This window comes from Lutra lutra, chromosome 10 (genome assembly GCF_902655055.1).
Source record: "Lutra lutra chromosome 10, mLutLut1.2, whole genome shotgun sequence".
Classification (NCBI taxonomy): domain Eukaryota; kingdom Metazoa; phylum Chordata; class Mammalia; order Carnivora; family Mustelidae; genus Lutra; species Lutra lutra.
In genome coordinates, this window is record NC_062287.1 from 21,302,275 (window position 1) to 21,315,924 (window position 13,650).

Genomic DNA, 13,650 nt, shown 5'->3' on the forward strand with positions numbered 1-13,650 from the left:
AATATGCCAAACTCCTAAGAAGTACCTAAAACTCCCTTTGTGCTTCCAAATCTGAGGAAAACTGTCGAACGGTGCCATAGCTCCATGCAAGAATTCTTCTGTGCATGTACCACAGGTTCGTGTTCATAACAACTGTCATGCTTGACGCGGTATGTGTGAGGCTGTGATTTGTTATTGTGGGAAGGGCACCTTTGTCATCGAACCTGTCTTCCCCTCCTAGAAAGAGAGGCCCAGATATGGCGGGAGATTCAGGAGCTGGGCTCCTGGTCAATCCCTTTTAAAAGGTGAACACCCGAGTCTGCCTTCCAGACTGCGCCAGAAGCTTTGGCCACTGCTTAGCCCCTCAATCCCTCACCTGAGGATCTCAGTGTGGGCCCCAGACTGACCTTGGACACCTGTGGCCACCTGTCCCTCCCACAGATAGAGACAATGTGCCTGTAGCCAGTCTTTTCCTCCCCGCTCCTTGTCTGAACCCCTGGAAGCAGGTTCCCAGCCCTCCCCCGTCTCGGGGCTGACAGTCTGCACCTTCTCCCCTCCTCTCCTGGCTCCTATTCAAAGCCTTTCCACTCTGCTGCCCCTTCCTCCATGGGAGGTTGTAGGACATGCTGTCCTGCTCCTGCCCTGCCCAGAGGCTCACCCTGAACCCATGCCCTATATCTGCAGATGGAGGAGAACCACATTCGGCTCCTTTGTAGTCAGTCCCAGGGTGGGTTCCCCTTGCCCCTGTAGGAGGACCGTGAAAGGGCAGGGGATGCAGGGAAAAAGAAAATAGAAACAGAAGCCACCTCTGCCCCACCCAAACCCAAAGAATGTTCCCTGCATTCCACAATAACCTCTTCACTAGTTCTGCCAACCTCCAACAAGCACTTCTCCTAGCCCTGCTCAGTAGGGAGCCCACCCGAGAGTGGGATCATCTGGTCCCAGGGGAGTCCAGGAGAAGAGGGAGACTTGCTGTATTACTGGGCTCCCGTGGAGCTCCCACACTGGCAGGAAGAAGGAAGTGTGAGATGGATATCCAGTCCCATTTCTTCTCTGTGACCATTTCTTCTGCATGTGACAGCAAACCTGCCTCACTCGCAGGTCTCCTGGGGACATGGGGTCTGGCTGACTAGCTCTCCTGGCCTGCAGTCCCCCTAGGCCTGCCTCAGACCCACGCTCCCTCTAGCCTCTGGACCCAGCCCACAGCACTGCCCTGCAGGCCTGGGTCCCCCTCCCCCATACTCAACTCAAATCAGCCTCCTGACCTAGCCTCCCTTCTCCACTTTAACTGTCATCCAGACTTTCTAGCTATAGCAGCCTGGAAGGTACCATTTTCTGAAACGGGTCAATGCGTTGGGCATAGAAGCCACAGAGCCCCATGTCTTCCTTTTTATGCTTAAGAGATGGGACTGAACTGAAATTCTGTCACAATGTCAAGGCAGAGAGAGATCCTGATCTGGGTCCCCTCAGCTGTCAGGTCAGGGATCATGTGTGACTGTCGACAGAAGCAAGGAACAGGAATTAGGGGTCAGACATGAACTCTGAGTCACCCCTTCTCGTTGGTTCAGCTCTTACCATGCACACCGCTTAGGACCTTAATTCACCTAACATAGTTGACAGGGGATCGGTTGTGGAGAGGCCATGAGTAACGATGGGCTTTTTCACCAGGACACCCCCTAAAGCTTTCTGCGTGACCCCCTTTCCTGAGGCTCTTCCTAGATGGAATCAGCAGGATCTCAGTCACCAAGGCAGGGAGGGCTTTGCCTTGAGGCCATTCCCTGTTTCACTGCCCCAGCCTCCTACCGCCTTCCAGCCCGTTGCTCTGGTCGTTGCCCAGCACACGTCGGACTGATGAGTACAGGGTAGGAGGCTCCGATCAGCCACCCCCGAACAGCCGTTCTCGACCGATTTCCAGGACTGCGGACCAAAAATTGTCCCTGTTATTACAAACAACATGTTCTGCCCTAGGGCACAGAGACCATTTAAGAATCAAAACTGTTCACTCGCTCTGGACAGCCAAGTTCTATAAATCTAAAGCAGCTGCTTTGGAAGCTTTTGGTTGCATAAAAAAGTCTGGATGGTCTGAAAACCGCCGAGTCACAAATGTTTATGTAACTGTAAGAGTTGCTGCCACTTCTATTTTCCAGATTTGTGAGGTGAGCATAACAGATACAGCTTGCTGTCTCCCTTCTTTGAAAGAGAATATTAAGAACATCCAGTCTTAAAATGTGGTTAAAAAAATATCAGTTTCGGAATTTCAGCCAGGTCTTTTTTGCAGCCATGGGTTGGCAATCGACCACCAGGGACTCTGTTGCTTGAAAAAGATAGGATCCACTGAGCAGGGAGCCGCCTTCTCCCTCTCCCTCTGCCCTTCTAGCCCACTTGTGCTCTCACTCTCTGAAATAAATAAATACATATTTTTTAAGATTTTATTTATTTATTTGACAGAGATCACAAGTAGGCAGAGGCAGGTGGGGGTGGGGGCGTGGGGGTGTGGGGGTGGGGGAAGCAGGCTCCCTGCTGAGCAGAGCAGGTCCCTGGGATCATGACCTGGGCCGAAGGCAGAGGCTTTAACCCACTGAGCCACCCAGGCGCCCCTAAATAAATCTTTTTAAAAGAGAAAAATAATTACACTAATTATAGTATAAACTCATGCTGGTAATTAAGTTAATTTTAAAAATAATTATGCTAACCTCATAGGGATTTTGTGACAATGAAATTTGATGATTCATGTGAACGGTTTAGAATAGTGTCTACTACAAGAATATGTTCATTAGATGCTTATGATTATGACTAGTACAGCTGACCCTTGAACAACGTGGAGGTCAGTGGCACCAACCCCCCACACAATCAGAAATATGCATTTACCTTGGACTACCCCAGAACTTTACTAATTAGCCTACTGTTGACTGAAAGCCTATGGATAACTTAAATGGTTGATTAATACGTGCTGTATACTATATGCATTATATACTGTATTCTTACAATAAAGGTGGAGAAGAGAAATGTTATTAAGAAAAACATTAAGATGACAAAATACATTTATAGTACTATAGGTATACTTGTTGAAAAAAAAATCTGTATGTAAGTGCAGTTCAAACCCGTGTTGTTCAAGAGTCAACTATACAGCCAAAGAATTCCGGGAACTGGCTAAGATCTAGTTGAATAAGAGAGTTCCAGTGGAGCTGAAGCAACAATGGGACATCAACATTTAACTGGCATAGAAGTGAAGATGTTAATACAAATCCCCTTTGCTCTCAAATAAACTTGCAAGAGAAGCCCTCTAAAGGAAGGTTTACAAGGAACACAGACGCAAAGCCCAGGGAGGAGAATCGTTCCCAGATCAAGCCACTGAGGTGGTCAGCCCTGGGGCAGAGGGGCAGCCAGAGTGACAGGAAGCCTCTGAGACCTGGATTAGACACTGCCTATGTTCCAAAGCAGCTGAAGACAAGCCCTAAACCACCCTGGGATCAGTATCTGGCCTGACCAACAGCAGCAGGTATATTTCTGACCACTTATCTGAGAGAGAAAAAAATTCCCTGTGTAGTTATTAAGGTTTGGGAAATGGTGCTAGCTAGGCAGATGAGAGAAGGCAATGCACACAGCACTGAGGAAAGTGATGGCTAATGGTTTTCACAGTAAAATATCATTATGGAAATTTAGATTTCTCAAGAGCGCAGATAATTTCTCACCATTAATCTGGGAATATATGAGGCTTAGAACTGACAGTCTAGGTTTAAGCTTAGCTTTCTTGTTTAAATTTAATTTTTTATTTTCTTTTACATGGCATTGCGTTGTATTTTTTCATCATAGTAAGTATACTCTATAATCCCCATCACCCATTTTCCCCATCCCCCAACTTAGCTCCCCTCTGCTAACCATCAGTTGATTTTCTAGTTAAGAGTCTGTTTCTTAGTTTCTCTTTTTCTCCTTTGCGCATTTGTTTTGTTTCTTAAATTCCACATATGAGTGAAATCATATGGTACTTGTCTTTCTCTAACTTATTTTGCTTAAATATTCATCCCAGCCATGCCCAAAGAGACCTATGGCTGTTTACCAAGGGAACTGCGCACTGGGGAAAAGGAAATATTCAAACCTTTCAGAGACTACTAGAAACCGACTCTGAAATGACACAAATTCCAAAGAGACCCAAAATATCACTGTGGCCTGCCAGTCAGAGCAGGAGCTTAGGAAGGTCAGGTGATCAATGGAGTTTTAGCTCCAGTGGGTCCCTGAACCCTTCCTGTGTTTATTTTTCCAATTTCAAAATGCATACTTGGAATAGAGATACTTAGGTGTCAGAATCCCTTCATCGGTTCCCTGACTATGGAGTGCGAGCTACTCCAGAAAAGGTCAAACAGAAGCCATTAAAAATTCCTCCACCTAGGGGCACCTGGGTGGCTCAGTGGGTTAAGGCCTCTGCCTTTGGCTCAGGTCATGATCCCAGGGTCCTGGGATCAAGCCCCGTATTGGGCTCTCCGCTCAGCAGAAAGCCTGCTTCCCTCTCTGCCTACTTGTGATCTCTGTCAAATAAATAAATAAAATCTTTAAAAAAAAAATTCCTCCACCTAGGAAAATAGTAAACTGAAGTTAAATCTCGGGAGGGACTGCAGAGATTAGTGCCAACATCAACGATGTGAAGGATACAGAGAAGTGATTCCCACCACATCCCCATTCAACTCTCCCAACTGGCCTGTGCAGATGACAGATGCACGTGGATAATGGCAGTGGTTGATTATAAGCTTAGCCAGGTGGTGACTCAACTGCAGCTGCTGTACCAGATGCAGTTTCATTGTCTGAACAACTGAACACATCCCCTGGTAGCTGGGGTGCAGCTACTGATCCAGCAAATGTTTTTTTTCTCCATCTCTGTCCACACGCCCACCAGGAGCATTCTGCTTTCAACTGGCAAGGCCAGAAATACATCTTTACTATCCTGCCTCATGAGTAAAACAACTCTCCAACCCTATGTCAATTTCGTTCGTAGGGGGATCTTCATTACCCTTCCCTTCCAGAAGGTATCACACTGGTCCTATTACAGTCATGATATAATGCTAATTGGACCTAGACAGCAAGAAGCAGCAAGTACTCCAGACATATTGGTAACACATTTGCATGTCAGAAGGAGTAAGTCCAATAAAAATTCAGGAGCCTTCTAACTCAGTGAAATTTCTAGGGGTTCAGTGACATGAGACATGTTGAGAGATCCCTTGCAAGGTGAAGAATAAGTTCATTGTTTTATCAGGGCCCTCCTACAACACAAAAGTAGATCCATTGGCTTGTGGGTGTCTTGGATTTTGGAGGCAACATATTCCTCATTTGGCTGCGCTCATTACTCCCATTTGCCAAGTGACCAAAACACTGCCAGCTCTGAGCAAGGCCCAGAGAACAGAAGGCCCTGTGGCAGTTCCAGGCTTCTGGGCCAGCTGCTCTGTCCCGGGGCCATCCGATCAGCCCATCCAGCGGTACACAAGGTGGCAGCGGCAGACGGGGATGATGTCTGGAGCCCCCGGCAGGCACCTACAGGTGCCTCCTAGAGGCCCTCCTAGAACTTCGGAGCAAGGCTTGGCCATCCTCTACAGATAACTGCCCTCCTTTCGAGAACAGCCCTTGCCCTGCTGCTGGACCTTAGTAAAACTAAACACCTGACCATGGGCCACCAAGATTCCATGAGGTCTGAGCTGCCCAGCACAAACTGGGTGGTATCTGACCCACCCGTTGACTTTTAATCCTTTCAAATTGCATTTACACAGTTCTTCTGATTTTGATCAAAATGGTTTAACAGGGGCCAGATTTACCCTCCTGCCCAAAGCATGTTAATAAAGGAATAGATTACAATACATGGCTCTCCAAGCATTGGATATGAGGCAGTGTAGGTCAGTGATTCCCGAGGCAAGGAAAATAAATGAGGTCAGCTCTAAGACGGCTCCAGCTTCTACCTGAAGAGTTCGCAGGCTACAGAAGTATGCCCGAGTTGAAGAGACAAAACTGACAGTTTGGGAAGACCAAGGTGGCTAGAGCTCACAGGCGCAGGAACTAGAAGAGAGAGTACACAGAGAACTCTGAGATCTGGAGACGATCCCTCTCAAGGAGTCAACTGGGTACTGACGGACACACATGAGGAAGCTACACGAAGCAGGCGAAAATACCACACAAAAGCACCCTGCTTGTTCCCACAAGCCAGAGAGAAAAGAAATCCACACCAAGACACATCAGAGCCGAACTTCGGAAAACTAAAGACAAAGGAAAAAAATTTTGAGAGCAGTAAGAAAGAAATGACATTTTCAATTCAAGTAAGAGATTCCTCATCAGAAACTATGGAGGCTGGAAAGAAGAACATTTTCCAAGTACTGAAAGAGAAGAGCCATCCTGTATTCAGCAAAAATACACGTTAGGAATGAAAGTGAGAAATGAGACATTCTCAGATCAAGAAAACTGGGGAGAACATGTTGCCAGGGGACTTACCCTAGAAGAATGGCTAAAGAAAGCTCATCGGAAATGCTGTTCTTGGAAAGTCAAGAGGAAATAAAAACATAGTAAGAGAATAAATGGATCAATATAATAGACTTTCCTTCCCATTTGAGTTTTCAAAATTCCATTTGACAGAGAAAGCAAAAATTATGATATTGTCTGATGTGGTTCTTAATGTATGAAAAAGGAAATATTTAAGACAATTACATTATAAATGATGGGTTGCATTATAAAGGGGCATAAAAGGAGGTAGGTATTCTATACTTCATTCTGACTGGTAAAATGACAACACCTGTAGACAGTGATCAGTTATGCATCTATAATACCTAGAGCAACTGCCAAAGGAGCTACAGAGAGTCACTCAAAAACATTACAGATAAATCCAAATGGAGGTTTCAGTTCAAGCTGGTGATGTAGTAGGATCCTGTACTCAACCTGTTCCCACAGACACACCAAATCTATAACTACATATGGAAAAAGATCCTCTGAAAGAAACCCCAAAACTAGCTGAGCAGCTCCCACACACTGGGTGAATGAGAAAAACAAACAAACAAACAGACAGACATGAAGTGGTAGGAGAAGCTGAGACATGTCACAAATGCTCCCCTCCTCACCCCCCCACACAGTGACCTATATTCAAGAGGGCACTCACGAACCCAAGTTTCTCCTTGAGGAATGAAGGATTTGAACCATACACCTGATACCCTGACTTTAAAGACCTGCGTTGAAAGACAGTCCCCAAAATATCTGATTTGGAAAGCCAGCGAGGCTGGCGTCCATGAGATCCACAAGGCTATTTGAAACTGAGAAACACTTCTTAAAGAGCTCGTGCAGAATCACCCACTCTAGAGCCCAGTACAAAGGCAGCCAATGGCAAAGTATCAAGACATCTGGAGAAAGAGACTTACTTGCTTATCTTAAAGCATCTGCCTGATGGGAAAGCTTCTAATTTAGCATTCAGCTATGGACCTACTGAAACACATACCAAGACAGACGCCTATAGATACTCTGTGCCAGTCCTCTGCCTTGCTCCAGGACACTGGTATCTCCTGCATAGGAACTTATACTGTCTCCTGGTGCCCTGATATTTGTACCTGCTGCCTAGGGGACATCTCTAGATTGCCTGGTAGCCAGTGACTTACACTCGTGGGTCCCACAGGATTGTAGAAAGATTTCTTAACTAGCTACTACCTTCCCAGGACACAGCAAAGAGGCAATAGAGTGAGGTGCTCAGTCTTTCTGTGAAAGAGACCTATTAGCTTGTGTTCATAGCTGTGGCCTAAGAAGCAGGCTTCTAATTAAACACACATCTAAGGGCCGACTCTAATCCTTTCCAGAAACCTTAGAGGGAAGGCACTTTCTTCCTATTCTCCCTCTGCTGTACTATTCATCGGTATCTCCTGGAGGAGAGTTAGTCTACTTGACTGGTATCCCCACTCTGGGATTACACCTGGTTGCCTGGCCCTGGTGGCCAGTGGAACTTGTGTTCATGGTCCCATGAGACTGTAACAAATGGAGAGATAATTCTTGGGAGCTACCAATCTCAGGGCACAGCACAGTTACCAAAGATAAAAACATCAGAAAAAGATTTTAAGGAAACAGAGATAAGTGATTAACCTGATGGTCATAAAGATCCTCACTAGGTTTGACAGAAGAATAAATGAACAAAGTGAGAATTGTAACAGAGATATAAACTATAAGTCACAGAGCTAAAGAATACAATAATGCACTGAAAAATACATCGGGGGTCCAAGAGCACACTAGATAAAGCATTAGAAAGTATCAGTGGAACACACCCAATGAGAGCAGCAAAACAAACGAAACAAATTAAAGCAAGTGAAGACAGCTTAAGAGACTTATGGGAAAACACTGAGCAGGCCAACATTCATATCACAGGATTCCCCAAAGAAGAGAGTGAGAAAGGGGCAGAAAACTTATTTAAAGAAATAATGGCTGAAAACTTTCCTAACCTCAGGAACTGTGTAAATGCAATTTGAAAGGATTAAAAGTCCTTTCAGGAAGGAAATAGACATCCAGATCCAGGAAGCCAGAGTGTTCCAAATAAGATGAACCAGGAGACCCCACCAAGACACGTAACCAAAGTGTCAGAATTAAAGACAAGAGAATGTTAAAAGCAGTGAGAAAAAACAAAGTGTTATGTAAAAGAGCAGACTATCAGCAGATTTCTTAACAGAAACTTCACAGACCAAAAGAAAGTGGCACAATCTATTTAAAATGCCGAGAGAAAAAACCTGCCAACCAAGAACACTTTACCCAGCAAAATTATCCTTTAATATTGAAGGAGAGATAGAATCTTCCAGACGAGCAAATGCTAAAGGAGTTTATCACCATGAGACCAGCCTTGCAAGAAATGTTAAAGACTGTACACTAAATGTATGATCCATAAAAGGTAAAGTTGATAAAATGGACTTAATCAAAAGGTAAAACTTTTGCTCAGTGAAAGACCCTATTAAGGGGGTGAAAGGCTACAGAGCAGAAGAACTTATATGCAAACCACAAACTTGGTAACTGTAAGATATATGAGGATGAGAAAGAGTAAAAAATGATCACTTCTTAAGTGTTGGAAGCCTGAGGAAATGATACTACTGAAAGGAATATGGTATCATAAGGGTGAATGCAGAAGGAAACAAAGAATAGTATTTTAGATATGTTGTATTTGGGAAGACGAAGATACTCAACTAGAAATCTTAGTACACAGCTAAAATCAATTTTAGAAACCGGTAAAGAGGTAAGAGTTGGAAATAAAGATTTTGAAATTATCTAATATAAAATTGATGGAAGCAATAACACTATTAAGCTCTCAGGGCACCTGGGTGGCTCAGTCAGTTAAGCATCCGGCTCTTGATTGCAGCTTAGGTTATGATCTCATGGGTGAGAGACTGAGCCTCATAATGGGCTCTACACTCAGCAGGGAGTCTGTTGAGATTCCTTTTCCTCTGCCCCTCCCCCTGCTCTCTCTCTCAAATAAATCAAATCTTAAAAACAAAACAAAACAACTATTAAGCTCTCCAAGAGGGAGACAAAGGACCGTGCTTTGGAAACCTGCAACAATTAAGAGGCGAAGGGAGATGAGAGGAGAACCAGGACAGAGAAGTCTCAAAGAGTTCACCAGATGAGTTTCAAGAAGAGAGTAGTCTTTCTTCTCTTTTCACTCTATATTCTGTCCTGGAAGATCTTATTCTCACCCATTACTTTAATAACTATCCACCCACACGTAAATATTACAAGGCCATAACTTGCATCTAACCTCTACACTCAGATTTCTAACTGCCTAATCTTACCTCCACCTGTATGTCTCAAGGGCATCTCAAATTCACCATGCCCAAAATCTGTCTCTCAAAATATGGTCTTCTTCCAATATTCCCTATCTCAGAAAATGGCATCCAGCTGCAAAACCTAGAAACCTACAAATAATCGATGACTTCTTTCAGACATCAACCCCAGCCAATTCATGGTCACATCATTTAGGGTTTTATCCAGTAACTCTATCTGTCCTCTTCTTGCTATCTTTGGCTATTAACGTCCTAACCTAAGCCACAACCATCTACTGCCTAGAATACAGCAACTGCCTCCAATTTGGACTTCACATAATCTTGCCCTCCTCAAACACATTTTCAATGCACCTAAGATGAAATTTCAAATCCACACCTGAGTATGTCATATAACCCATCCCAATCTGCACTTTAGAGAGTTTCCATAGTTCTTACAATAAAGATCGAATTCTTTGTCTTGGCCTACATGATCTACATAATCTGGCTCTTGCCCACCTCTCCAGTCTCATCTCTACCCTGTTTCTTTGCTGGTCTTTTTCAATTTCTTTAATCTTCCAAGCTTCTACCCCCAACAGGCCTTTGCAAATGCTTTCCCTATGCTTAGGAATCTCCTTTCACCCCCATCTGTCCCCTCCACAACATCTCCCCTACTCACCCTTTAGCTCTTTGTTCAGAGGCACTATGTTAAATCTCCCCTTTATTAGATGTTTTTGTTAGACGATTTGCCTCTCCTTAGCCCTGAACACAGCTGTAATTTTATAATAACCTGTGCTTGTTGGATAAATGTAATTTTCTTCAATCTAACTGGAAGCTTCATAAGGGAGCGGGATCATGTCTTTTAATTCATCATCAAATCACTAAGACACATAGTACAGTACCTAACACAGGTATCGTGAAACCAAATAAAGGATATGTCATTTAAGATGGAGCTGAGAGGTCAAAAAGGGACGGCCTCATGTCCTACCACTACTCACTGTCAATTGTAGATCCCCAATAAGAAGAGATGTGCCTTGCATTCCCAAAAAGAAGCAGCCTATACTTGACTACCCCAGAAAAAGGAAGGAGGCTTTTCCTACACAGCTGGCAACAGTCTAGCCAATGAGAGACTGCCACCACTCAGCCAATGAAAATCCACAATACTTCCAATTTCCAGTTTACTCCAATAAACTTTTTGCTTAAAACAGCCGCCATTCCCAACTTCCTTCTTTTCCTTATAAAAAGAACAATCTTCTCCTTTGTTCTGTGTACTTGCCCATCATTTTCCTATATCTTGCATGTCCTGAGTTGCAATCCCCTGCTATTCCTAAATAAACATTTTTGGTGGCAAAAAAAAACTGACAGTTTTACTTTTAAGGTTAACAGTGTTCAATACTTACTGAATAAATTATCAAACACTCTCAAAAAAAAATAAAAGAATGGGAAATGAGCAAAACACCTGGGGATGACCATTAAGAAGTACATTAGCAATATCTGAGAGCACAGTTTGAATATAGTAATGCGGGTGGAATGCCAGCAATGAGAATACAGACAAGCTGGACAAGGAGGCTGGCAGAAGGCAGTGGGGGAGCAGCAACCAAAGAGCTGTTTTCATTTTGCTTTTCTTTAGGCCAGTGTTCTATTTCCAAGACTAAAAGAAGGACCAAGTGTAGATGTCAGAGACAAGAGATAATGAGTCTACAGAGACCCGCCACAGTTGAAGGAGTTTGAAAATGTCAACAAACAGGTGAGGTAAGCAAACATATCACAAAGGAGGGATTAACTTAAGCATGACAATATAACCAGCTAAAAGTATTATTTCAAGGCAAAGATAAAACTGCTGCTGGGTTAATAAACAGCTAATCCTAAGAAGGAAAAGCATCTGAACTAGAGCTGTTATAACCAAAAGGTAAGGAAACCATATTAAACTGTGTTAATCAGCAAAATCCAGATTATGGGAAACTCCACAGGACCAACAACATGGTTCTCTCAACAAACTGCACAAGAAGGGAGGAGGAATTTATAAAAGAAACTTAAAAGATCAACCAATCACAATGTATATACTTGGTTGGATCCTGGTTCAAACAAGCAAAGTAAAGAAAAAAATAAATGAGACAAGTAGAAAATTGAACACGGCTATTTGATGATATTAAGGAAATACCTTAGCTATTTTAGGTGTGATAATAGTACTGTGGTTATGCTTTTAAAAAGTCCTTTTTTTAAGTAATCATATTGTAATATTTATAGATTCTAGATACCTGATACTTGCTTCAAAATGATACAAGAGGAGGTGCATGGATAGTGATATAGAAGCAACAAGACTGATCATGAGTTAATAATTATTGGAACTAGGCACTAAGTTCATGGGGCTTCCTTATATACGATTTTTTTTTTTATGTGTTTGGAAGTTTCCTTTATGTTTTTATGGACACAATATGGTTTTTAAGAATAGGATTTTCTTCCATATACTCAATTTTAGATGGCCTTGGTTAAGGTTTCTTGACCTGGGTTCAATGGATTTCAGAGAATCATGAAGATTATTAAATCAGATCTAGGCAAAAGTGGAGCATGAAGTGGTCCACCAAAACACAAGGGTTGAGTTGAACAAAAGATACCACTTGAAATATGACAGGAAATAGATCCTTCGGGTTGTTATTGATTAAAGGTTTTCAAAGATCAAACTTTATCATAAAAGATAACAAGAAGATGGTGGAGGTAAGGAGCATGTGGAATGATCAAAGCAAGAGGTAAGAAAAATGACTGTGCTCTTGTTTTCAAGACAGATTAGGGAGATTTGATGTCAAAGAAAAATCATACAGGTATAAGATGACCAAACTGGAACAAGGGATATTTACTCATGAGGAAAGAAAAGAATATGTGGTACTAAAGTAGTGTTAATATTGGAGATTTAGGGGGTAGGGTCATTCAAATCTTTACAACCCACTTTCTGCCATCTTGTTTATTCCTTTTTCTTACCCCCCAACAAATCCAAAGTGACTTAGAGGTCGTGCAAAGGCCACCTCTAAGGGGGGAAGTGATTGGAGAAAAAGGATGAAATAATGCCCGCTCCCTCTCATTGAATCCTGGATTTAAGAAATAATATAAATTTGTCAACAGGCACCTGCCCGCTTGTGTGAAGTGGGATACAGAACGCTCAGCCTTGGAGGACAAACTGTTCAGGGCAATGACTAGAACATCGAGTCGTAGGGACATCTAGGGATTTTCTTTTCTAGATCTCATCCTCAGTGATTCCCAAAGCGGGTACATATACCAAAAACATTTTTGTTTTTAAAGAATAAGATATGGGAAGGGAGTAGACGGGGGCATTCGAGAGGAAAACCGCGAGCGCTGTTCTAGCAAGAAGTCAGTGTGGCTGGAGCACGGGTGCAGACGAACGTCGGTAGGGACAGGACCCACGACATTGGGTCCGCCAGCCTTGGGAGTCCCCGAAAGCACTCAGTGCGGTCTGTGTTTTTAAACAGAACCTGCGTGGGCCAGAACCCAGGTGGACCGTCTGAAGAGGCGGATCGCTGGAGATGGCTCCAGCTGAGCTCCGAGTGCCTTCCCTGCCGACGCCACCCACCCCGGCAGCCATCCGGAGTTGAGAAGAGTGGAGACGCCGTCCACTCAGGTGGATTGAACGCTAAGGCCGCCCCTGCCAAACCCCAGCTAACTGGTCGTTAACGAAGGTTACAGAGTCCCCTCCTTCCCTACCCGTGCGCCTGAAGGCGACGCAGACACGGTTCCGGGTAACGCACCGGTACAACGAAGGGGGAGCATTCCCGAATCCACGCCTCAGATCCCGGGCTTCCTCCCGCCAGTCGGGGAAGGACAAGAGAAAATGAGCACCAATCAGAATGTAGACATGGAAGACGACAACCCTTAGAGCCAATAGGAAGGCTAGAGGGCGGTGCCGAGGCCTCGGGTTCGC

At 43.9% G+C, this 13,650-nt stretch overlaps 1 protein-coding gene across 3 annotated transcripts in view; it reads right to left on the reverse strand.

The window, feature by feature from the left end:
• The window catches only part of LOC125078708 (prostate and testis expressed protein 13-like), an 85,201-nt gene extending 71,563 nt beyond the window's left edge, over nucleotides 1-13,638 (reverse strand). Inside the window, exon 1 of one of the 3 annotated variants that reach the window (XR_007120967.1) lies at nucleotides 13,478-13,638. Coding sequence is in view for 1 of the 3 variants with exons in the window: in XM_047691762.1 (XP_047547718.1) it covers nucleotides 13,434-13,499 (66 nt within the window). In the remaining 2 variants the exon portion in view is untranslated. Of the gene's footprint in view, nucleotides 1-13,433 lie in introns of all 3 variants that reach the window. The other 2 variants (XR_007120966.1, XM_047691762.1) reach the window with 2 other exon arrangements.
• Nucleotides 13,639-13,650: the final 12 nt, after the last annotated feature.